The 25972-nt window shown below is 42.0% G+C and overlaps 1 protein-coding gene across 2 annotated transcripts in view; it reads left to right on the top strand.

Annotated features, from left to right (window-relative positions):
- Fto (FTO alpha-ketoglutarate dependent dioxygenase) overlaps window positions 1-25972 on the top strand; it is a 345911-nt gene that overhangs the window by 73526 nt on the left and 246413 nt on the right. For both annotated transcript variants that reach the window (XM_051195118.1, XM_051195117.1), the window contains exon 2: window positions 18257-18334. In XM_051195118.1, the coding sequence (XP_051051075.1) occupies window positions 18257-18334 (78 nt within the window). The remainder of the gene's footprint in view (window positions 1-18256; window positions 18335-25972) is intronic.

The following is a 25972-nucleotide window of genomic DNA, read 5'->3' on the forward strand; positions in this document are numbered from 1 at the left end:
TGCCATGCTTATTTTCATGGGGTTCATGACACCTCAGGAACTTGGTGTCCGAATCTGCATGTATTTACTTCCTTAGAACCTAGGTTAGTACTTGGCTTTCTGTGGTCTCTTAGTAATAGTTTTTGATGAGGGAACTTAGCTAATTTCAGGATGTTTTTTCTTTTACTTTGAGCTCCATATGTAACTTTCCTTTGCCTTGGGATCTATGGCTCTACCAGCTTCCTAATGCCATCTGGTGGGGCAGGGACACTTGTTCTGGGCAGAACATACTGATTGATAGGTTTAGCCTCAGGTATGCTGTAGAGGTGGACTCATTAGGTGTTTGGGTATGATAACATGTAAATGCCAGGAGGCAGCCACTGAGGAATGGCAAGTCAAAAAGTGTCGGCCGGGCCCTACATGTTGGGTTTGGTCTTCAGTGTGTGTTGTTAGAACTAGAAAGTCTTAGTGCTTATTGCTCTAGAGCAGTGGTTCTCAACCTTCCTAATGTGGCTACCCTCTAACCCCCACCATAAAATTGTTTATGTTGATACTTCATAGCTATAATTTTTGCTACTGTTATGAATTGTAATGTAAATATCTGTGCTTTCCTTCTGAAAGGGTCTTTTGACCCCCCTCCAAGGGGTCTCGACCCACAGATTGAGAACTACTACTGTAGAGTGGTTCAGTTGTCCATGGCCCGAGTTGGTACTGTGGCAGAATTCCAGATGCGTAGCTTGCATCTCCCCCTTCCAAATCAGGTGAGTATTTTTCATAAATCAGTACCTTTCACTGACATTCACTAGACTTCCAAGCCTTTGGGATGGAGGGCAGCCCATTTTCATGACAGGGTGACACTGGTTACTGTATATAATTGGCTTGTTTATGAATATTGATTCCAGTCTTCTTCCATCCTCCCCAGATAGAAATCCCATAGGGGTGGGAATCTCTTTCCGACTCAGCTCATCCCCTGCCTTGTGTGCCATAGCTGTGTAGTAAGTTGAAGTTGAATGAATGTATGAGGGAGTGCTTCATTGACATTTTTATTTTTTTTTGGTATGCTTGTTTGTTTTGCGACAGAGCTCCGGTATAGAGAACATTTAGGTCTGGAACTCACTATCTAGTCCATGCTAGCCTCAAATTTGATGCAGTTCTCTTTTGAGTGATAGGATTACAGACATAAGCCATTATGTCCAGCTTCCTTGGCAGTTTGAATACTGTCAGGATGCTTGAGATTTTACCCCTCTGTCAGTAAGTTAGGGAGTGTCGGTTGAACCTACTGTGAATGAGACACCATAGCAGACACTGAATGAGAGATGGGATTAACTTCAAGGAGTTAAAGTCTAAATACAAACAGTGGCAAGGTTAGCAAGTCAGAAAAGCAAGAGCATATGGGCCTGCAGGGTTTATTCTTGAGATTTAATTGGAGTACATGCCCCGTGACTTCCTATAGCAGCAGCTCTCAGGCTTCCTAACGCTGCAGCTCTTTCATACAGTTCGTCATGTGTGGTGACCTCCAAACGTAAATTATTTTCATCACTTGCTACATCACAACTGTAATTTTTCTACTGTTACCATTGGGGATAGGTATTTGGCAGAGGGGTCAAAACCCACAGGTTGAGAACCTCTGTCCTACAGGAAGGCCTTTAACCCACATGTCCTGTATGTTTTGGTGCTTTACTTCTGATGGCATTTGGTTCGGGTTTTCCATTATATAGATGATTGTTTTTTAAACCTGGCTGATGATCACTCTACCTTAGTAGCCTAGAAATGGTGTGCACACAGCCCTTCAGGACCTTCTCTTCTACTTCCTAGATCAGTAGGACTGGTGTTGCTTTGTAAGCTATATTGAAAAAAAAGTAACTCATAAAATGTGATTTTAGAACTTGGCCCTCCTATTTTACATTAATAATATCTTTCTTGGAGATTCTGTGTGTATTTCACTGCATGATGAGTCTAATGACATGCTTGCTGGTGGTACATTCCAAAAAGTCCCTGAGACTTTTGGATTTGTGGCGTGCTGGCTTTCAGAGTAACTTCTTTTTGGGGGGTGGGGAGTGCAACAGAAGAGGTGGATTGTACTTTCTTAGAATTGCTCTGCCTTGTGCCAAAGGAAAGATAGCTAGGCCTGTGTCAGCAGACCTGCAACGAGGTGAGCTGTCAAGGTGTTGGCATTGATGGGCTCCTCTGGGTAGAACTTAGGGCATCCCACCAGCAAAATGAAGACTAGACTTAAATGATTTCACATTTGGGCTTTACTTACTATAATTGCTGAAGTGCTAAATTGGGTGTGACAATCCTAACTGGTAATTGCCAAGTAGGTTTCATTACCAGTCATTGAATAGGTAAATGATGTTCCTTCTATTAAGGCTGAACTAAAAACAATGGGAACTATATTTGGAGTTAGAATTTTACATATTGCAGGTATAGTCGCATATATTTAAACTGTTGCCGTGTGTCTGTTAACTCAGTTCCCTGCCTCTGTCAAGATGGTGTAGAGTTTGATGGGGTACTATGGGGAAGAAGTTGGAAGGAGTTGTAATTTCGGAGAAATTATACAAGAGGCTAGAACTGGAAAGAAAACCTTTTTTCTTTGAGATAGCAAATATTTGGTTGCATTCAGATAGCAGTCATCTCTAAATACTTGTGTTGGGGTTGAGCTTTCGACATTATCATAGTTTAAGAATGACTTGTGTGAAACTAGTCTCAGTAGATTGCATTCAATTAGGAATTTGATGGGAAAGTCCTGCAGCATATAAAGCTCGTGGGTTTCACTTCTGTGTGGGGACCCCAGCCTCACAGCACCCAGCCTCTGTGTGGGGACCCCAGCCTCACAGCACCCAGCCTCTGTGTGGGGACCCCGCCTCACAGCACTCAGCCTTAGTGCTTGTGAAAGTACATTTGCCTCCTTGAACCACAGAGACCCACTGACTTCAGCTACACTGTACCCAGTGTAGAGACAAAATTACTTTTCAATAAAAGAACGGAGCAAGTCTTCTTTTTCTGCTTTGTGAGCTTATATTCCACTGGGCGAGAAGACCGCTAGTCCCTACAGATAGCTTTCCTAACAGGGTACAGGACTTTTCCCACCAGAATGAAGGAGCTGTTTTTGATAGGATGGTTTGGGAGTGAAGAGATGGGACAGTTGCAAAAAGCTGGGTGGCATGGGATAAAAGTCTGCGTGACCTAGAGTAGGAGAGTAGGGAGCCATGCTATGATGAGGCAAGGTAATCCCAGAGTGGGACTGAAGTCTGTGGGGTTCATTAGAAGGGAATGACACCAAGCAGGAAGTGGAGTGGTTCAGTATGCTTTAAAAAAAAAAAAAAGTTTCTGTGAGTTCTGTGGAGAACAGAAGATTCTAAACAGGGGGTGAGAAGAAAACCAGGAGGAAGAGTCACATTCCTGTGGGTGTCTTCGCAGTGGCTGGCATAGAGAGGGCAGCTCTGGGTATGAGGAGAGGTGCTCGGACTGGGAATATGTCGTGAAATGGAGAAAGTGGTTCCCTGGCCTTGGGGATTCATGAGAAAATTGACACACACATATTATTAGGAGGTTGTTGGTCCTGTGAGAGAAAACTGCTCATTGAAGTATAGGTGATGCTGTTTGTGAGCAATGCAACTTGCCGGACTGCTGGGAGTGGCTCTGTTACTTTACTGTGTTTGCTGTTGCAGGCACCACTTCTGACAGCATGCATTCAAGACAGCATGGCAATGTACTTGCTTTATGTTTTGGCAGATCAGAGCAGAATGGAAATGAAATAAAATAAATCATCCAGGCTCGTTAATGAAGCGGGCTTCAGAAGAAATGGTCTCCATCCTACCATCTGTGATAACATGCTTTCTTACAAACACCAGCATCGCTTACACATCTCAGATGTCTGAATAATTCTTGGTGCCTTTTGACTGCTGTGAGCTCAGTGATCCATTTGGATAGTCTCTGAAGCTCTGAGGTTTTAATGGGGAACAGTCAAAAGTGGAATGGAAGAACATGAGAACAAACCGCAGTGCTAGTGGCTGGTACTGTGAAGCCATTAGCCCAAGTCTGCTAGACTTCCCTGCTGCTGAAGCCTGCACCAGCCAGGCAGCCGTGTGACTTGAGCTTTGTCCTTCAGAAACAGCATTCCTGTCAAAGACTCAACCTCCACTTCCTAGGGCAGCAGCTCTTGCTTTCCAACGTGTGTGTCATAGGGGACCTAGCTATCTGCGCCACCACCTTACGGGACAAAGGGACAGTCTGGTGAAATTGCTCTGCCAATGGCAGACGAGTACACATGGCTGCCAGTTCCTCTTTTTGGGAAAGGCAACCAAATTTGCTAACATACTCTGATGTTGGGAGTCTTCAGATCAGCCCAGAAGGGTCTGTAGGTGGGGCTTGGCTCTTACCACTTTAAGGATAAGGGAGGAGCCTGGGGATTTCCCCGTTATTGGCCACTAACTATAAGTGTACAACCGGGCTCAAATTTAAGTGGCCAACTCAAATGTAAAAATAAATAAAAGAATAGGTTTTAGAAGAATTGCCATCAGTTGCTTGCTTCTTTTTAAGTGGACTCATATTTAGTTGCACAGATCAAATTTAAGACCTAATGTTAAACAGCGAGGACTGACATTGGTAAGATGGGTGGGATTAATACTGTGTTGCTAAATTAATCCCCCAAAGGTTCAGGTTTTCACTCTGTTTTATCTCCCCGTAAGTCTAATATATATATAACTAATCATCTAGACCTCTGTCATCTTAAACTATAGGGTTTGTTCCTAGCAAAATAGACAAGTCAAATGAAATTATGTTTAAATCACACCACTGCATGAGAGAGAGGGTACACGAGTCTAGGCTCCATTAGCGTGATGGGGTTCAGAACAGGGACACCACACTCACTCACCAAGTCCAGACATGTGTTTCATTGACTCTGTAGCATGGGCTTATTCTAGGGCTGTATGCCCCTGTGTCCTTACCTCCTCCCCTATCTTACCCATCAGAAATGCCATGCTTTTTTTTTTTAGTGTAGTTTGTTTAGTAACTGGGTGAAGATTAATAAAGGAACCAAAATAGCTATATTTCTGTCAAAAAAGTACGGATTCCTAAGTTTAATTTAAAATGTGGTGGACAATTGTTTTCCTTTCATTTTTGCTTTCTCTCCTTTTAACTTTCTTCTCTCATCTTTGGCTGTGTGCTCCTTATCTAGAATGTACTTTATTATGCCTAGTCTCTGTCTTCATTACCCTAAATTCTTGGAGGACAATTGTGCGGGTGTTTCTTCCTTTTTATCTCTTCCTGTACTGTGGGTACCCAGTCTCGAGGGCTGTCCCCTGCACAGTGCAGGGGCCTGAGGCTTCCGTCCTTTGCTTGCATGCACTGTGCTGTGTCCGTTATTGTGCACACACACTGTCCTTTCTCCTTCATGCCCATTATGTAAGAAATGAGAACCAGGCCTTTGAATAAGTTAATCACATGCCACATTTCACTTTGGAAATTAAATATGTTAGTTTAAGACTGTAGTATGTTTGTAAAGCTGAAACACACTACAAAGAGAGAGCTTTGTAATAGCTCAAGATTTGTCATAGTTGCATGCCTTAAAATGTCCATGCTTGCTGCCATAGTTACCTATCTGAATGTGTTCACTGAAATGCCTCCAAAGCAGAGATTTCATGTACCAAATTTCAGCCTAGATTGAATTTTATGCATGGGAGAGATACTCTGTGAATGGAGCCATTGGCATCATTGTGTGTGTAATGTAACTAGCAGGCAGAGCAGTGATGATCTGCAACATGAGCTAAGATCTGCAGACTGTTCAGACAACACAGGCAAAACCCTCCCCACTCTTGAACTAGGTTGTTCTCCAAAAGCAACAAGTACTACTTGTCTTTTGGGAAAGCTGTCATGGAGCCGTAAAACCTGTGGTTTATATTTAAGATTCCTTTGCACCCTCAGCCTAGGAACACTTTACAGTTTGCTTGGAATTTGATAAAAGTTTCCTAACTTTGAAGTTAGAGAAGGTTCTCATTTCTGATTAGGCAGTGCAAATTCCTTGGTGTTTTTTTTGTTTTTGGCTCATTTCATGATGCCAGAAAAATCATACATGGTTCCATATTTGGAGACTAGCACAAGGCCTCAGAGCCTCAAGATCCTGCCTAGTTTAGAAAGTACATCAGCAAACATTGGTTGCTCTTGAATGTGTGACTCTGAGCTCTTCATTTCTTTAAAATCCCTTCCTTCCTTCCTTCCTTCCTTCCTTCCTTCCTTCCTTCCTTCCTTCCTTCCTTCCTTCTTCTTTCCTTCCTTCCTTCCTCCTTCCCTCTCTCCCTTCTTCCCTCCCTCCTTTTTCTCTCCCTCCCTTCCTTCTTCCCTACCATTCCACATACTGTTCTTAGTATTTTAATACTTAAAAATTGTGGCAAAATACACACAAAACTGGCCATTTTAATGCAGCAGCTCATTGGCTCTTAAGCCACTGAAATGCTGTGCACCCATCTCTTTCATCCCCTCCAGTTTCTCATCATCGCATACTGAAACTTTATGTGCAGTACACCTTATGTACACTGAATAGCTTCATTTCTATTTTCCCTAAACTCATAGTCACTACGACAATAACTTTCTCCACTGTAACTTTCTATCTCTCTCTTTAAAGATATTTATATGTGTAGGTGTTTTGCTGGTATGTATATCTGTGTACTATGTACATGCAGTGCCCATGATGGAAGAGAATGCTGGCTCCCTTGTAACTAGAGTTACAGACAGCTCTGAGCCACTGTGTGGATGCTGGAATTGAACCTGGATCCTCTGGAAGAGGAGCCGGTGTTCTTAACCACACAGCCATCCCTCCAGTCCCTATTCTCTACCTCTTTAAATTGAACTATTTTGGGTTCCCAATGCCTTTGGAATAATACAGTATTTGTCCTTTTGTGACTAAGTTACTTTCATTCAACATAATCTTTTCAAGATTCATCCTTGTTGTAGAATGTATAAATCTATTCCCTTTTAAGGCTGAATAATATTCGTTGGTGTGTGTAAACTACAGTTGCTTGGGATTCATGCACTGTGGACACCGGGTTGCCTCCATTGTAGGCTCTTGTACATAATGCTTCTATGAACACAGATGCTTTGAGTTCTTGGTTTTACTTAAAGGATGGTAGATAAAATAGTTTGCGAAGTTAATAGATGTGAGTGGAATGGAGAGGGAGGAGCAGGGCAATAGAATTCTGAGTTGTATGTTAGGCCAATGGTGCTGTTCATTAGAAACAGGAGACATGGGGGCACACAAGTCTAGAAAGGAAAATACTGACTTTGATTTTGGTCTTGTTGACTCCCAGGTTCTGGTGAGAATTTTCAAGATATGACATGCAGAGGCAGGTTTAAATGTAGTTTTGGTTCAAAGGTAAGACTAGGCAATAGGCAGCCTGAGGGACTTCTCTGCTGCATATACTGAGCCCAGACCACTTCTGCCTTTCTTATGTTACTTAACTTAGGTGTTTTTTTTCCCAACAGTGAGAGGAGTAACTAATGCACTAAGGTTATTCTTCATGGTATAATTGGAAACAAAAACTTCAGAGCATCAAATGCATGTCCAGAAATAAGATTAAATGAACACTAAAGAAGTTACAGGGATCTAGTCAATGCTTCATTCGAGAAGTAGTGAGAATAAAGAGAGCATATTGACTTTTTGGATTCCTCTTTTATGTTATAAACTTCTATGGTAGTTTTTAAATAAGTCATTCCTTTAGATATTATTTTCATCTCTTCCAGACAGAACTGCTAGTTGATGTAACTGTGTCAGGAGCTAAATTTTTGTTGTTGTTAAGGTAACATCGCATCTCCTATAATTCACTTGCTGTTACTGAAGGGGAGATGTCCACTGTCTGATTATGCAGCACTTGCTTTGGAAGCAGCAGAGGGCCCATGCAGGACTAGAGAGCAAAGGCTTATTAAATGGAGTGTCTCCGAGGTTGCTTCTGATGACTTTACAGCAGCAGCATGTTCATCTGCTTTCCCATGGCAGGTTGTTTGATCTTGGTTTAATGGCTGAAGCTTTGTATAATTACAAAGAAATCAGAAATCCTACTGGTCTCAAGTGTGATTATTTACAGTTGGACTCCTAGCAGGGAAGTGCTAAGTTTGATTGTGCTAAAGCCTGACCAGACACCCTGTGAAGTCTCATGGAGATCTATCATTTGACCTTCTGGGGGACTACCAAGGTGTATGATTTTAAGGTGTTAAGTGTCCTAAACACAGCTGAGAGAACTTGTCCTTTTCTTTTAAACCTTTTAAACGGGGTATTTTCCTCTTGGAAATGTCAAAGGGGTGTATTATTAGGTCCTTAGAGCAAGGATGTAAGTAGAATGGGCAGCAAAGTTTTCCTAAATTCTGCAATTGCTCATTAAGTTTAGGATGGGATTGCTCTGGTTGTTATACTCACTTCCAGAATCCTATCCTGTGCTTAGTGTGAGGGAGAGCCTCAGTGAGAACCATCTCTGTTTTCGGCGGGACATGGAGCTAGCTCCGAGAACTAGTGTCTGTGGGCAGTGCAGTGGGTAGGCCAGATGCACTGGAGCTGTTTGCAGTTGCTGGCCCTTGGGAAAGATCTAACATACTGTTCTGTTGTGTGCACTGCTTTGATAAAATATCATATTATTTAGCTATGTAAACTTGCCCCTTGAAAAGTTTTTAGTCCTTTCCTGTTAGTCTTTCCAGTTACTCTTAACCTCCAGTTTCTCCTTCCAGCTACTCCTAACCTCCAGTTTCTCCTTCCATTTACTCCTAACTTCCAATTACTCCTAACCTTCAGTTACTCCTAACCTGCAGTTACTTCTAACCTGCAGTTACTTCTAACCTGCAGTTACTCCTAACCTCCAGTTGCTCCTTCCAGTTACTCCTAACTTCCAGTTACTTCCCTTTTTTTGCTTTACTTCAGTTGCTTTTTCATTAATTTGACAGTTTTCTTCAGGAGACCATTTCCCACTTGAAACTTGGACTATACATTCCCCCAAATGATGATTATAACTGAGGACTTTAAAAAGTTAAGTTAATAGGACATGTAGATTGTTTTTCTAGTTATCTGAGGAGCTCCAGTATATTATTTTGAATCTGGTTTTTATTGAGTTTGACAAGTTTCCCCTGACAGAGCACTTTTTGAGGTGAGGAAATATTGCAGCTAGCTTGGTGGAATCCTAGGCCAAGTATTGCTGTCTTAGTTAAGGAGAACATGGAAAGTGTCATGTTATCTGGGATGCATGAAGGCAGCTCTGCTGGAGACCCAGTCCTTCCCTAGACAGCTGCTCAGCAAAAGGAGAAATAAAGGAAAGTCTAAAGGATCAAATTGCATAGACGTTGAGTTCAGTGTCCTTACGTAGTAACAGAGTAGATTCATAGCTATAGACCAAGGAAAAGGTTTAAGTAGGGGTGAGGAGTCGGGGGTGGGGAGTGGATAAAAGGGCCCCATCGTGCATTTCACACAGAGCTACTACAAATGTTAATAGATATATGAAAAATTATTTAACCAACTCACAAATGATGTAAATTAGAGCAGAGCTTGTTTTCCATTATTCCTTTTGTCAAAACTCAAAACTGTACAAGTTTGGCAATAACTGCTGTTTGAGTAAATGAAAAATGGGAGTTATCTACTGATGAACATGTACATTGATAACAGGAGCAGTTTAACTATTTGAGAAACCTTAAAAGACCTACGAGTCGCTTCAACCTGGATAATCTCCTGCTAAGAATCTTTATCTGAAAAAATTCTGTGCCTTGATGTTAACATATGACAGTGTGTGCATGCCCTCTTCCAAATACATAGGGATATAAGACATTGAAGGAATAAACAAAGACATGTTATAGAGAGGTTTGTAAACAGGATGGCATTTTGTCCTGCGAGGAGCTAACCAGAAAGCTAAGTCAGCTGGATTAAAGCCTTGACCCTGCAGAGCCTCTGGATGGTGACACAGAAAGTTCAATGGGTAGTGACTAGACCAGGGCTTGGCATGAAGTTTCACTCTTTGTAAAGGGCAACTAAAAGAAGTCCCCAGATCCTAGGAGGGCAATAGTTTATTCTGATTGTGAGTCTTGAGAATCAGAAGGGAGTTCTGTCTTCCATGAGTGAAATCGGGGGTAAGGGATGAGATTATGTTGCTGTGTAGGGCCATCATGCAAAGCTTGGTCCTGGATCCTGGGCATTCTGGGAAAGGCAAGATGGAGCTCTATGGATCTACAGGCGACCACAGGTGGAGTGAGCCACCAAGGAGAAACAAAGACAAAAGCCTTCAAAATACAGTTCCATTAACAATTGAAAATAAATAATTGGAGCAGCATGTAACAAAACCAACAAGAACAAAAGTTGTGCCTCGTGAGATTAATATATTTTATGGACAATCAAAGACTAAAAGACACACATGATATGTTGCTCCAAGGGATAAAGGTATTACATCATTGATAAAAACAAAAATCTGGGAACTTTGCTCCAATCTGCTGCCCAGCCCTCAAGGCCTCCTGCATCATTGAAAAAAGAAAAGTGAGCTGATCAAAAAATAGGAAAGGAAGGAAGGAACACTCATTAACAAACACCACCAGGTGGGTAAGTCCCAGCTCAGATGCAGAAACACCAGGAAAAACCAAGAGAACACATCTCACCTACAAACCACTAATGCCATAAGAACAGTCACTAGTGAAAACGAGCTGGAGGAACTGCCAGACAAAGAATTCACAAAAGTGCTTACAACTGTGTTCAGTTAACTCAGAAAGATGTGAATCTACCCTCCTTGAAGAAGAAAGAGATAACAAAGTCACTGTAATATAGACGGTTTAATAAAGAGTTAGAATCTCAGGAAACAGTGCGGCAGTATTGAAAAGAGCAACCAAGTAAGCCAAACCTTTTTACAATAAAATAAAAATCTAAACTGTAAATATTTGGAAATTCCAGCTACATGAAAAAGAACAGGTTGTAAGTTTTAGAAATGAAAAACATTGTCATAGACGTAGATTGTTGACTTTGAGACAGGGTCGTGCAGTAGTTTGGCCTGACTTTGAATTTATGATATGCCTTCCCCAGCTCTGGTGCTGGGATTACAGGTGTAACCACCATATTTACCTGTCAGAATAAACTTCCTAGATGGGATGAATGCTAGACTTGGCACATTTACAAGGGAAATGATGAGTTGAAAGAGTACTGAGAAATTCACATAGAATTTAGCTTAAAGAGACAAAGGGTTAAGAAAAGAAAGGGCAGATTTGAAGTCTAGATGGGAAGTTTCAATTTATTTTGAAACTGTGTGATATAAGTTGTGTAGTGGAAAATATCTCTGAATACCAGATGTGGAGAAAACCAAAAATGTACATCCTATACATCTGTGCATGTGTTTGCATGTATGTTCATGTGCTTGTGGAGGCAGAGGTCAACATCTGTGTTCTTTGGTTGTCCCTTACCTTGTTTTTTGAGATGGTCTCTTACTGACCCTGGTCCTGTTGATTTGGCGTGACAGGATGACCAGTGAGTCCCCGAGAGCCTGCTGTCTTTGCTTTCCCAGCATTGTAGGTGGGAAATCCTGGGATTAGAGGTGCTCATTGAGGAAGATGGCTTTCACAGTGGTCCAGTGTGTGTGTCTGAACTCAAGCCTTCTTGCTTGCAGGGCAGAAACTTCACTGACTGATGTATCTCACTAGCATAATGTGATTTTTTTTTTAATTAAAATTTATTTTTATGTGTATGGGTGTTTTGTCTACGTGTATGTCTGTGCATCATGTACATGCCTGGTCTGTGGAGGCCAGAAGAGCATTGGATCCCCTGCAACTGGAATTACAGATGATTGTGAACCACCATGTGGGTGCTGAGAACTGAACCAGGGTTCTCTAGGAAGGCACCCAGGGCTCTTAACCATTGAGCCATCCTTTCAGCCCCCTAACGTGATTATTTATTAATTGAACAAAAAAGCAACAACAACAAAACAAGGAAAGGACATGACTGCTCCTAGGTATGGTGTAGGAGAAAGTTTATTGTAGATAAAAGGGAGAAGCATGTGGGGAGAGGGGGAAGGGAAAAGGAAGAGTCACCAACCTAGAGGGTGGTGTGGGCCAAGAGACTGGCCAAGAGTATAGAGGAAAAGAGACTAGGTAGCCAAAATGCTTCGAGTGTATAGGGGAGGCAGATCATCCCCTAAGCTGGAGAAGTTTAGGGTAAGGGGAGGATATTCCAGCTATACCCTGTAACAGGTCAGGACTCAGGGATTCTGGGAGAAAATTGGTGGCCTGGTCCACTTTGATTTGTTAAAACATTTATCTGCTTAGATTTACTTCCATTTTGCTATTTCCTCTTTGTTTTCTTTCTTTCTTTCTTTCTTTCCTTCCTTCCTTCCTTTCTTTTTTCTTCTTCCTCTCTCTCTCTCTCTCTCGCTCCTTTCTCCTTCCTTTCTTTTTTCCTCCTCTTCCTCTTCCTACCCTTTTCCTCCAAGGACTTTTATGTTCTTTTTCACATTGTTCCCTACCTCTCTGCCCTTGTTTTTAGCATCTCTAATTTCCATCTTCTTTCTAGTAGGGTCTCTTGGAGTAGCATCTCACACTTTGAATATGAGGTTCTTACAAGAATATACATGTATCTGCTGGTGGGCCTTTACTCTTGTCATATTTTTAGTTCTGTGTATGTTATTTTTATTTTAAATAGATGTCTTTTATGAGTATTTAAATAGTAAACAGCAAAGTCGTCTATTGCTCATGTTGTTACAATGTCTGATATTTTTCAGTTTTTAATGACGATCTTGTTCTTGGTGATATTTAAAGTGTTTCTGATCTCATTAAGTGAGTCATTGAGGATTCTGGAATCAGTTTGGTCCTTGGAAGAGCTTGCTCTAGAGCCTTGTCTAGAAGAAGGGAGTGGCATGTGCTTGAGGGTTATTTGTCCTGCATTGAGAGCATTGTGAGTGTTGTTGGTATTTTGTGAATCACACTTTTCCTTTTGTGCCTGTTTTTAAGTCTAGACCTGTTAGAGCAGGGAGATCCCACAGGTTCAGAAACTAGTTTTAATTGTTGAAAAGTAGGTTTAATTTTGACTAAAAATTAAAAGTACTGTGTTTTATATGATCCCCTTATATTAAAAATGAAAAAGGTTTTGCAAGGCATAATTTTTCTTGCTTTGGGAAGGTATAGACTATGGTGATACTGAGTGTGTAGTTCTTGGGAAGTGACGATAGTCCCAATATGTGACCTGTTGCTGGTCACGTTCCTGCTTTGCATGGACCTTGCTTTCTTTCTGTGTTCCAACTGTTTGCAAGTTTCCTTGTATTAAACTCCAAGTGACCGTTACAACACAGCTAGTTTAAGCTGTGATACACATACATGTGCACACACATATAAATTTTTGTGGGAAGTGTTTATGAATTTTTCCTGTATTCTGTCCAGGCAGATTAGTATCTGGAGTTCTCAAGTAGGATTGATTTATGTTCTAAAGTATAATTAGGTGGATTCATATAGATTCCATTGTTGGTGTTTATAACTATTCAATGCAACTTTTCCAGACACAAATAAATAAGAATGTATAGTTGCCAAGTATATTGAGGGCTTGTTATGTGCCAAATACTGCCCTTACCTGTTTGTATGTGTTGCTTTCTTTATGCCCTGTGGAGGGGCTGAGCCCCAGATCATATCTTGATTAGGGAACTTGCCTTGGTACTCAGAGTTTGACTCCTGACCTCATGCATTGTTGTCTAGAATACCCCTTCATTCTTCTGATTCCCACTTGCCTACCATCTACCTACATAGTTCACAAACGGTGGTATTTAATAATGCACATTTTTTTTTTTTTTACTTCATAGCTGAATTGCAGATAAGAAAACTAAGGTTGAAAGAGATTGACCCATCATGACTTACAAAACAGTTAAGTTTATTAGTGATTTCTGTAAGACCTTCAAACCATGTCTTTGGCAAGATCCGTGAGCTCAGACCTCTGAGCCTTCCCAGCTAAGTGGAAGTGAAGCCTACAGTTTCTGACTTGTAACCTCAACCCTTCTGTGATTATGAGTTGTAGCCTTTTTTAATGTAAGGTGCTGTGGGTCTCTTTCCTTGAGGAGCTGTGAAAGTGGTCCTCAGCCATCCTAGGATGGCTAGAGGAGGACTTCTCTGTGACCCTCCTGTCAGGTGGGGGAGCCAGACTCTCAGCCCTTTCTGGCAATGTAGCTTTTATGAATAGCTTGATATATTTGTCACAGGTGTGACAGCTAAGAAGCTTGTGAGCAGAGCAGTGTGCCTCAGGGCCCAGCTGTGTGGACTCTTTGAGGCACTGCTGCTGGCCAGAGCTGACCCAGTGTGAGACCTTCTGCCTCCAGCCAGCATGTTCTCATGTGCTGTGGTGACTGGCTTGCATTTGGCACAGAGCTATAACGACTTTATTATTATTATTATTATTGTTTCTTTAATTAAAAAAAAAAAGATGGTCAGGAGTCAGGTATTAGGGGAAAACCTGATAGAATCACAGAGCAACTGAGAAAACAATCAGTGACCTGTATTCTCCCTGATAGAAAGGATAGCCCATCACCTCCTTGTTCCTCTTGTGTGTCCGTCTATCTCCGAGTCAGCCAGAAAACTCAATGGTCCACTCCTGTCAGCTGAATGTGGGCCCTGCCCTCTGAACCAAGGCCTGACCGATTCCATTGGCACAAACAAATCTCCTGCAACACTGAGGAACCCAAGAACTGGTTTTCCCTCTTTACCCCAGTGTATTTGTCTGTGATCATCCCCAACAAATGCTTCATTGCACACGGACAGCCCCGAAGCATAAGTTGATTTTGTTAAGAACAGTAGGTAATGTGTTTAAATAGGTGGTAGTTAGTATGGTCAGTAGGTGATTTATAGTGTTGAAAACAACAGAAACATAATGTTTTGTATTCCTGCTGAGGAAGGCCATTTCTGTTCTGCTTGATCCATAGTAGGAGCATTCTTGAAGAATTTTATCCTTTGGTACCTACAACCTTTTAGGTATCATTAGCCTTACATGTATCTGGTGTTCTGCCCCTTACCTGAACTGAGAAATGTTTGTTTTTACAATGATTTACTTAAAGCATTAATTACAAACGGTTCCATCCTCTGTTGATGCTTGTTGGGCTGTGAGGCAGATCTCTTGATCTTCAGCCTGTCTCAGTTAGAGTATGGAATTCCTCTTGGAAATATATATCTTATACATGGTTTAGCTTTAATGATAGATGCTCATGGAGAGACTTTAAGGTGGTATTTTAAAGGTGGAACTTCTGAATTATTCAGTGTTTAATTTTTTGGTGGCATTTATAAATATTGTAGTGCTTTGTGTTTATAAAAAATTCTAAGAACAAGTAAAAGAATCTCAGGGGACTGCAGGCTTTCCTGAGCTCCAAATGAAATTGAAGTACAGGGTTTTGGTTAAAGTAGTGATAGTGTTCATAAGTTTGAGAAAGTATATTCATGGAAATATCATTACTTCTTTTTATAACTGTAGTAATGGTTGCTGCTGAGAGCAAATAAAATATTGCCCAATTAGTAAATTAAATGATTTGTGCCGTGCTACTATCACAGGTCTTTCCTAATGGTCACTGATCACACCTTAATTAGGAGTCATTGAGCATTATGGGTAAGAAAATACCATCAAATGGAAGACTGATTAACTAGTAGAACCATATGCAAATTGAACATACTGTTTTGTTTCTTGTGTGTGTACTAGTTAGATTTTGATTCCTTTGTGCTATTTGTTTTGGATTATAATGCAGAGGGCCTAAACATTTTGGGTTAAAACAAGATGTTTGCTCTGAACTACTCTGGTGGGTTTGTGAGTGAAGGCTGCTTTCCTGGGGTGGAGGAGATAATACTCTGTGATGCCATGTCTGGTTAGTCAGTGACTTCTGGAGTTGCAGGGAATAAGACAGAATTTGTGTATGCTAAACCATACTCTCTTGGGTAGGCCAGCACTGGTCCAGAGCAATGACACATCTTCCTGTTCTTACAGTGTTTCATTGCTGCCTAGCAATGGCCCTGGGGATGCGCTTCAAAAGTTCCACTTTTATTTGAAAACTACTTCTTTCTGCTATTTTTTCTTCCATATAATCAGTATACACATCTGTGTGTGTGTGTGTGTGTGTGTGTGTGTGTGTGTGTGTGTGTATGCGTGCATGCACGCACAACCCCACATGTGCCCCTGTGTGTGCCTGTGCACATTATACTCATATATGCTGTGTATGTGCTATATGCAAACATGGACTATGTAGATGCCTAAATATAACGTGAATAACTGTAAAATCTCATGTTACAATTGTCTGTCCTAATAGTGCTATCTGAAGAAGAATCGATTTTCTTAAACAGCCTTAGGCAATGCTGGATGGATACTTACAAAAGGGTGCTTCATAAAATTGAAAAAGGAAACAAAGAGGCTTACCATAAAACTGTGGTGATGTTTTAGAGAGTTTACTTTTTTAAAGGCACTATTTGGGGCTGGAATGAAGATGGAGTTTCTGTTCCGCCTGGTCCCGCCGCCCTTCAGTCGCATAAACACATAGAAACTTATATTAATTGTAAACTATTTGGCCAATGGCTAAGGCTTCTTATTGGCTAGCTCTCTCTTAATTATTAACCCATTTCTATTAAACTATGTATTGCTATCAGGCTTTGACTTACCCATAATGCTCCGTCATGTTACTCCTTTGGCAGCTACATGGAGTCTCCCTCGTGACCTTTCTCTTCCCAGCATTCTTCTCATCTGGTAGCTCTGCCTATACTTCCTGCCTGGCTACTGGCTAATCAGTGCTTTATTAAGCCAATAAGAGAAACATATTCACAGCATACAGAAGGATATCTCCATCATCTCTTCTTTTCTATCTAAATAAAAAGAAAGGTTTTAACCATTCTTTTTATTTAGATAGTTCAAGCAAGAACTATGGTTAACAATATTTAGTTCATTAACATTTGGCAAAGTTTAAAGAAAATATTCTGTCATCTATCCTATCTTTGTGAGTCTAAAGTTTTACATGTAACTTATCTTTAAGAAAAACCATAACCATAACTAACTGTCTTTAATTCTATCAAAGACCTCAGAAGGATAATGTATAAACTCTAAAATTGACAGACACATCTCACTGCCTGGACAGTCACCTAAAGTTTCTCTGTAATGTTGGGGTATCCATCTTCAGCCCATAGGCCATAGTGTCTGGCAGACTTTTTAATGAAGTAGGAAATTTGAAAACGTCCCACCTGTATTGGCAGTTTGTCAGTCATTTTTCTCTGCGTTCTGCAGATTGTCTGGCAGACTCTTCCGTGACTCAGAAACCCTGAAGTACTGTTCCATCTTGCTTTGGCAAGTTCAACAGTCACTTAAACGTAAATGGAGTTCTTAATTGGTCTAAGTAATAAAAACCTACAGTCAGATATAGAGATCAGAGAGAAGGAGGAGCAAGCCACAGCCATACCCTACCTTCTTAGTGTCTTAGCAAACAACAGTGTGAGTTCCTGTTTCTCCCTGCTTATATCCTGTTTATGCCCAGCTCACTTCCTGTCTGTCTGTACAGTCAGTCTCTATGGTTAGCTAGTGGCAAGCTCCATTCTCTGACCTTCAGACAGGCTTTATTTGTACAAGCAAGATATTGTCACACTGGAGAGAGGGCTCCACAGTTACAAGTACTTGTTGTTTTTCCAGAGGACACAGGTTCAGTTCCCAGCACCCTCATGGCCCCTTATAGCCATTTGCAACTCCAGTTCCTAAAGGTCAGACACCTTCTTCTGACCTTTACAGGCACCAGACAAGCATGTGATGCACATACATACGTTCAGGCCAAACACATACACAAAATGAAATAATCTAAAAGTGGACACATTCAAATAAGTGTTTACAGGAGGGGTAAGCGTTCTGGCTCTCCCCCCCCCCCCCATATTCCAAGAGGAGGTGGTTATGCTTTATTTTCTATCCCAAGGTTGGTATCACAGCGCTCTTAAACTGTGTCGGGTTATACGGACAGGAAGATTTATTCTGGAAGACTGTATTGACTGGTTCATGGGTTACCTACCTAGGTCATGAGGAAGACCCTGATGGTAAAGGTGCAGGAGGGGTGAATGGAATTGTCACATTCAATGTGGCAGCGAGCAGTCTTAGTTTTGAAAGAATGCTTCCTATATCTTAACAATTTAAAATGTATAGAAATTAGTTGGTATGTTTTATAACTGGCCCTTTTATCTTTAAAGGTTTACACATTCAATTTCACTACGATTTGTGTGTGTATTTTATTGGAAATACTATATTGTCCTATATTTAAAGTCACTTTATATTCAGTAATATGTAATTCTTATTTTTAATCAGAAACTGAGGCTCCTTGAGGAGCTTGAAGACACCTGGCTTCCTTACCTGACCCCCAAAGATGATGAGTTCTATCAGCAGGTAAGATGTAGTATTTTTATCAATTTTGTAGCCTCATATTTGATCAGTGAAATTGCTAGGTACAGAGGGAGGCCTGATCCCAGGCAGTGCTGAGCGTGTAAAGCACATGCCTCTGTTCACAGTCTGCTTTCTCTGTGGACTCTGTCTGGGCACAGCCATTTTCACTTCCCCGTGCTGGCTTTTTGTTTATTTGTTTTGTTTTTGCCCTGCATAGACTATAACCTTGTGCTCCCATCCTGTTACTGGATGGCACCTTTGTGAAGATTTTGCCACATAATCATACCTCTGTGTGAGGCTGCACCTTGTAAGTGTGCTGTACTGACCGTCTGTCCCATTGAATAGCAGCATTGGGATTCTGCATCTTTGCCATCACTCAGTAGTCTAAAAGCATGTTGCTGTACCCAGCTTCTCAAAAACTGTCCCTGGCCATTCTTTTTCTGGGTTTTTTGGGTTTGACATTTGCATGTGTGAGTTCATGATTGAGTTCATGATGAGTTGCATCTAACCTGATATCCTGGGAGGACTTGGTCAGTTCAAGGGATATGTGGTCTCCAGTGTCTGAGATTGTAGAAGGGACTAATGAGTTCTTTTCCTCTGGTTCCACCAGATTCTCCAGGCGGTGACTGAGTTAGCCTGATTAGGGTCACAGTGTTTGCTCAGCCTAGTTCATGTACCTCCTTGAACTGGGGTTCAATGGGAGCAATCTGACTCAAGCCATATAGCCGAGTGTGTGGGGTTAAGATGAATGATGTAGCTGAGAAAAACTTTCTGCTTCTAAATAAGAGAGAGGTGTGCTAGACAAGCAAAATATGGTGAAGTTTCACCTAATTTTTCCCTATTAGAACATATATTTGAAGTATGGGACTATCACCCTTGGTAGTGCCTGCTACTCAGTGGTAACCTCTACAATGGGGGGGGGGGTAAGAAGTCATTGGCCCACCTGGAATCCAGTTTCTAGGTCCCTCTCATTCCTAAGGCCTTGTCTTCAGCTCTTCACTGCCCTGTACTTATCAGCGCTCCTGGTCTATGGTTTTCTTCTCTGCCCTGTCTATCCTTGAAATCATGCCAGCCCCTTGCTTTACATCCATAGTGAACTGCCATTGCCTCATCCCCCTTACTCCTTTGCCATTTACCCATGTTGCATATTAGGGTAGTGTTGCAGCTTCCCATGTAGAGCCTTCTCCCCCATCTTCGGTCATCGTGTTCCCTGCCTGCAGAACACCTGTGTGCTAGAGGCTGCTAATAGTTTTTGGGCCATTCCATAGTTGTTCCTGACACCCCTGATCCCCGAGGCTTTCCCTGCACCTTCTGTTCTTTATCTCTATCTCCTCACCCATTTATAGTGTTAGTTATTTTTGTTTGTTTGTTTTGGTTTTGGTGTGTGATGGGGGATTGAGTGCAGAGCCTTACACATGCCAGGCAAATGATGTACCAATGAGCCATAGCCCCAGCCAGCCCTGAGATGATTTTGTTTTCAAATATCCTTTCTCTAATCTTCTGTACTTTATTCCGTGTCTAGAACCTATCATGTGCTTAGTTTGCTTGAGTGAATGAATGAATGATGAATATATTAGCACTTATTTGTTTTTGAGACCGAGTCTTACTATATAGCTTAGGCTGTTTTTAAAAGAGTATTTTCTTTTCCATGTGTATGCATATGTGTCTGTACAGATGTTTGCAGAAGCCCATAGAGACCAGAAGAGGGGGAATCAGAGTTCTAGGTGGTTGTGAGCTGCTGAGTGTAGGGACTGAGCTCCTTTGAATGAGCTGTACGTGCTACTGACGGCTGAGCCATCTTCCCAGGTCATTTCCCTCAGGCTGGTTTTGAATTCACATCCTTCTGACTCAGCCTCCTTAGGGACAGTTACAGGCCTGCATCATGATGCCTTGTTACTTTAAAAGTCAGTTACATAATGAATCTAGTGTGGTTTGCATTTTGTTTTTTTCCACATACACACTCCTCAGGAGATGACATCTTGAAATAGAGGATTGATTAAAGAAAGATCATAGTCATTAGTGATAGGTTGCTCTCATTTTAGCTTATCTAGTTAGGCAAATTGTCCACAGCAAACATGTATTTATTTTGTAGTAGAGAAAAAGTAGTTTTAAAAAAGCCCCTTTAAAGCAAGCCAAAGCCGTCAACTTTGAGGTGCTTGTTGATACTCCCATTGACAAATACCTTCTGGTAGTCAGTTGTCTCAGTAGCTTCCAACCACTTCCACTTTTGTGTGGTGTAAGAAGAACAACATGAAGGACTAAATGGAAAAGGTTATAGCCCCCTGTGCTCTGACCAGCCACACCCCAGGGACAGGGGGGGAAAATCCCAGATGCAAACAGATACCGCCTCCAGGCTCCTTAATTTCCTAAGACCCACCCTAAAAGTTAGTTATCATTATCTAATCCATATCTGCTAATAAGCCCCAGTGCTTCTGTAAGACTCTGGTTTTACAGGCTGTTGTGTGGTAATATACTTACGGACCCACGGGGTGGTTGAGCTGGCAGGAAAGAATGAGCCCAGGAGTTCAGAGCTGGACCTTCAGCAAACAGAATGTGATAAGACCAGAAGCAAAACAGCAACAGACACAAACGGAGCAAACTTACGCTCTTAAGAGATAAAGTAAAAGTATGTGTAATTATTAGCACATGAATTAGTGGATCCACAGTGGTGTTCCTGTATAGTGCCCATGCTGACCTCTGCCCTTGAGACTGCTTTTCTTCTTCCTCGACATCCTTCCCACTCTTCACGTGCCTCTTCTTTCTGTCCCTGCTCTGCACTTTCTTTCCTCATCTCTAGAGACTTGTGTTCAGTTCTGTTCTATAGGATTCTTCTTTTTATGGTTGTGTAGTATTCTAATATATATATGTATATACACACACACACATACACACACATATACACATACATACACACACATATACTATATATTTATATGTAGTGTTTTGTTTACCCATTTACTGTAACTGAAAATATTTATAAATGACAGAAATGAATGGTTCAGGTCTGACATTGGGTCCCTTACGCAGGATTGCAGTAAAATTTTGATGTCATGCACCTACGATGTGGGCATGTTGGTTGTCTCTTTGCGTGTGGCAGGCATTGTATTGTTTGTGATTGCTCTCATATTCAGTTGCCACACCAGCCTCGTTCGTTTCTCCAGGAGTCAGCAACTGTCTCCCTCAAATTTGAGGTACCCAGGGCAGGTCTTATCTACTGTTTCAAACATCGGGAGAGAGTAAGCTCCAGTCTGGGTGTCAGTATTGAAGGCCAGGCTCAAAAGGATGGACTCCGAGGCTGGACTCTTTCTCCTTCTCTCTGTGCCATGTCCCAGTTCCAAACACCTGGAGAAATAAAGAGCCAGAAAACAGCAGTGTCAACAGCCAGAAGCTGAGTAGCAAAGGGAACTTCAGTTAGCCTGCCTCAGGACACCAGGAAATGAGCAGTGACTTAGTCAGAAGATGAGCTCTGTTCCCCAGTTCCCATAATGTTCCCTGGGAAGTTTTGCAGATCCCCAGGCTCCCTTACAGTGCCCTTTCCTCATGTGCTAGGCAGCACCAGTGCTGTGCCCAGAGCATCACACACATTAGCTTACTTCAATACCGCCATAGTCCTCCATGGTAGCTGTCGTAAAGCTCCCTTTTGAGCAGAGGAACCTGAGGTTCAGGGAGGGTTAAAGCCTTTTGGAGATTTACAGGCAGGTAGTCTAAGGACCAGGGCTTCTACTACCTGGCTGTAGTGTCAAGCTCTGCGTTACACTCTGCTACTTCTGTCTTATCCTGTATCTCTCTCTCTTAGTCTTTCTGACATGTCTTGCCTCTTTTCCAGTGTCCCCAAATTCTCCCCGTTCTTGCTTCCCTATGACCACCCCACCCTGATTTCATACTAGAAGGTTCTGCCTCAAAGTCTGCCCATTACCCCGTCTCACTCTGACCCGTATTAGTTGACTGCACACTCTTTAGCCTCCCTACAGCCCCCCTATAATGTTTTAGGAATTAAAGTTGTGAAAGGTGACAGAGGGTCCCTGCTGTTCTTGAGCTTCCTTTGGGGGATGGATAGTGTAGGAGGTATGAAGGAGAGCCACTTGATGAGAGGTTCAAGTGGGAGGTCCTGGGTCTAAGGAACAGCTAGGGCTGTGAGATGTGTTTGAAAAGGCAAGCACCTGAAGGTGGCAAATGTGAGTGAGAGATGAGAGTAGAGGCCAGATGTTGACAGTTGTGGAGAACTTGCCCAGGAGTGGGAAGAGGTGACTAGAGGTTTAGTGTATGCCTGTCACAGGAAGTGATTTACAACATATTAAGGATCCCTGCTCTTCAGCACTGCATTCACTCGTTCGTTCATTCATTCATTCATTCATTCATTCATTCATTCATTCATTCTCTCTAGTGGCTCCCCTTATCCTGTTCTTCAGGCTAGGGAATCTCACCATCTTTAACTGCTACCCACTGCTTCTGTCCCCTGGTCAGCCATTAGGTCCTGGCAATTTTACTTCCCCAGGATGTCTCAGATTCCTGCCTTTGATGGCATAGTTGAAGCCCATGTTTATCTCCCATCTGTAGCATTTTGGTGTTGTCCTGATAGGGGCCCAGCAGTGCCATCAGAACCGTGCTTTTTAGAGGTGTGTTTGGCATGTACTTCTTTGTTTTGTTCATTTTGTTGAGTCTCTTGTTTCCGAGATAAAGTTCAAACTTGGCATGTCCACTTACCATGTACAAGGCTACTGACAATTAGACCCAGACTACCTCTGTGTCCAATATCTTACCCTTCGCCTCACATGGCTCTGGTGAGCAGCAGTGTTGGAGAGCAACTTCCTGTACTCCATCCCTGTCCTGCCTCTCCTCCTTCCTGATTTGTGCCTGCCAGCACCTTCCTCCCCAGTGCTGTCTGGCAGCCACCTATTTGCCCTAAGAAAGGAGCCCTACGTAATACTGCACACTCTGTCCCTGTCCTGGAAGCCCCACTTGTAAAGCATCATCTGACTGCTTCCTGCCTCTGCTGCTTCCCCTGAGGCCAAAACTGTCTTCATTCCTGTTATGGTTGCCTCCCAGCTTCTCCATTCTTCCTCCGCCTCAATGTAACATCTGGGGAAACCTTAAATTTTTCTTATTCATTTATTTTGCCTCATGTGTGCACATGTGTGGTGCCATGGTGCACATGTGGAAAGCAGAGGACAATTTGTGGGAGTTAGTTCTCTCCTTCCACTGTTGTGGGTCATCTGGGTTGGCAGCAAGTGCCTTTACCCACTGAGCCAACTCACCCTCCCAACCACCCCACCACCACCCCCCGCCACCACAGAGCTTTCTTTTAATTAGCTCTGTCTGCTTTCTTGAGGGGAGTCCTGTGGTAGCTTCCAGCTATTCCGAGTAGAAGCCTAGAAGCCTGGCACTGGACATATAAAGTACCATGTGCCCCAGCTCCTCACTGCTCTCTCACCTGAACTCTTGCTTCCCTGGCTATTCACCCCAAATCCTCCTCTTACAGTGGCAATCTTCCTCTTCCTGGAATGAGCCAAGCACACTCCTGCCTCCAAGCTTTTGTACTGTGGTCCCTTCACCTGGAGCTCTTCCACTCAGGTCTTTGCAGGGCTGGCATCCTCATTCTTTCATCACTCGGTCCTCCAGTCACTTTGCTAGAGAGATGTGAAATGGCCATACTTATCACAGCAGCTCAGTCTGATGGCAGCCCAGTTCCTCTAAAGCACCCATTGCATCTTAATCCGTTTAGTCATTTGTATCTGTCTCTCCCTCCCAGGATATAAGCTTGAAGAGAGTATGGGATGTTTTGTTCTCTTGCATTCCTGGAACTTAGTACTTTGTAGATGGTACAGGCTTGACTGGTCTTTAAGCCCCCAATGTCCTCTCCTTCTGTAACAGTGTGCTTGTACTTCTGACCTGGTAAGGTCTTCTTACTCCGTTACGTTCCATTCTGTCTGTGCAGTTAAAATATGAGATATTATCAGTAGGACCTAGCTCACTTTTATCAGCATATTTATAGGCTTTATCCAGTGTCTGGTGCTTAACAAGTGCTGGTTGGATGCTACATGAACACCAAGAGTAGCCTGAGCTGTTGAGTGAACAAATGCATGAAGCAACACTCTGTGTCCCTAGCAGATCTCTGGTTTCACCAAGCTTGCTGTGACAGCTGTAGCTGATCCTACATAGATAGGTCTTAAGAAGTGTGCTTCCTCTGGGTCCTGCTTGGCATCATACAGCTGGAGGCTGGGCCAAGTGAGTGTGTAGCCTTTTAGTGTTGGGATTGTTGCCAAGTTGCAAGTATTTTCAATAAAAATGATGTAGACAATATTATGAAGGACAGTGTGCAGGATGCTCCAGAGTGCACAGCATGAAGTGTTGCAGCAAAGGATGAGACAGCAGGTTATAGATGGATTCTCTTTAGACTGGGCCACTGACATTGTCAGGTGGAGGCGTGTCCAGGCTCCTTACAGGCAGTAAATTCTGTTCTCTGAAATGAAGATAGAGTTATATCTGGCCTCATTTGAGTTCACCTCCTGTAAATGAGTATCTCGCTCATTCAGCACCATGCCTCTCTTCTTGGAATGATGAAGTCATTTCAGGCCATCCCTTGGTAGGAGAGGAAAAAATAGAATTTGTATATAGTTCACTAAAATTGGCAAAGACAAAGCCTCACCTCTGGAGAGCCAGTGTTGTAGATTTCCCCAGCCGTTGGATAGGGCATGTATGTTGTACATTATGGCCACCATACCTTTCCAAATATTAAACTAAACATCATTCTTTATGCCCTAGAAGTATTCACAGATTTCAAGAAATATAGTGTGCAGCCAAATCAGCAATAATATGATTTCATGACTGTGTACTCCCTAGAAAAACTTTAACAGGATTAGTAAAAAAAAAAAAAAAAAAAAAATTACACTAACATATTTGAAAGTCTGCCAACAGCTGTTCCAAATTACTGTGTGCTATCTGATGTTCCTCATATACCTGTCTAAACGGAAAGTGAACCTGCTCGCCTGACAGGATGAACTCGGATTATTTAATGTTCGTCTCTTCTCCAAAGTTACTTGCTGTTCTTTCTGAGACAATTCATAACTAATGTCTGTAGCTGTTCTGTGCGTCAGGTACTAGATTAACCACTGTCTAAATAGTAGACGAGGACAGAGGACACGTTGGGGAGGCATTTTCCCATTCATCTTTGAGACTGCGGCAGAGTTAGCCTACTGTCATTAACTGTTCTCATCATAGAAAAGTTATCCTTGGTGTAACAGACACATCAAATTTAAATAAGGCAGAAGTTTTGGTGAGGATTGGTGACGATTCTGTATCATTTTATCGTATCATCAAGAATAATTTTCTGGGAAATGTTAGAATTGCCATGAAAAAAAGTATTAAAATAATTTTTCTTGATTTTTTTTTTCTGATCCAAAATAGTTTACATCTATTTTAGAAAATCGTGTAAATGCCAAAGGCCAAAAGTTAAAATATATAAAGTACATAGAATGTAGTGCTTTCAACTTTTAACCCCATTTTCTTCCTTTTTTTTTTTTTTGTCTTTTCAAAAAAAAATTAAAAATAGTAAGCTGTTAGCTTTGCTCTGCAAGCTTTATTTTTAAATATTTTATTTTTTTGAGATTCTATTACATTATTCCCCTTCTCTTTTCTCCCTGC

This window comes from Phodopus roborovskii, unplaced genomic scaffold, assembly GCF_943737965.1.
Source record: "Phodopus roborovskii unplaced genomic scaffold, PHOROB, whole genome shotgun sequence".
NCBI classification, from domain to species: Eukaryota; Metazoa; Chordata; class Mammalia; order Rodentia; family Cricetidae; genus Phodopus; species Phodopus roborovskii.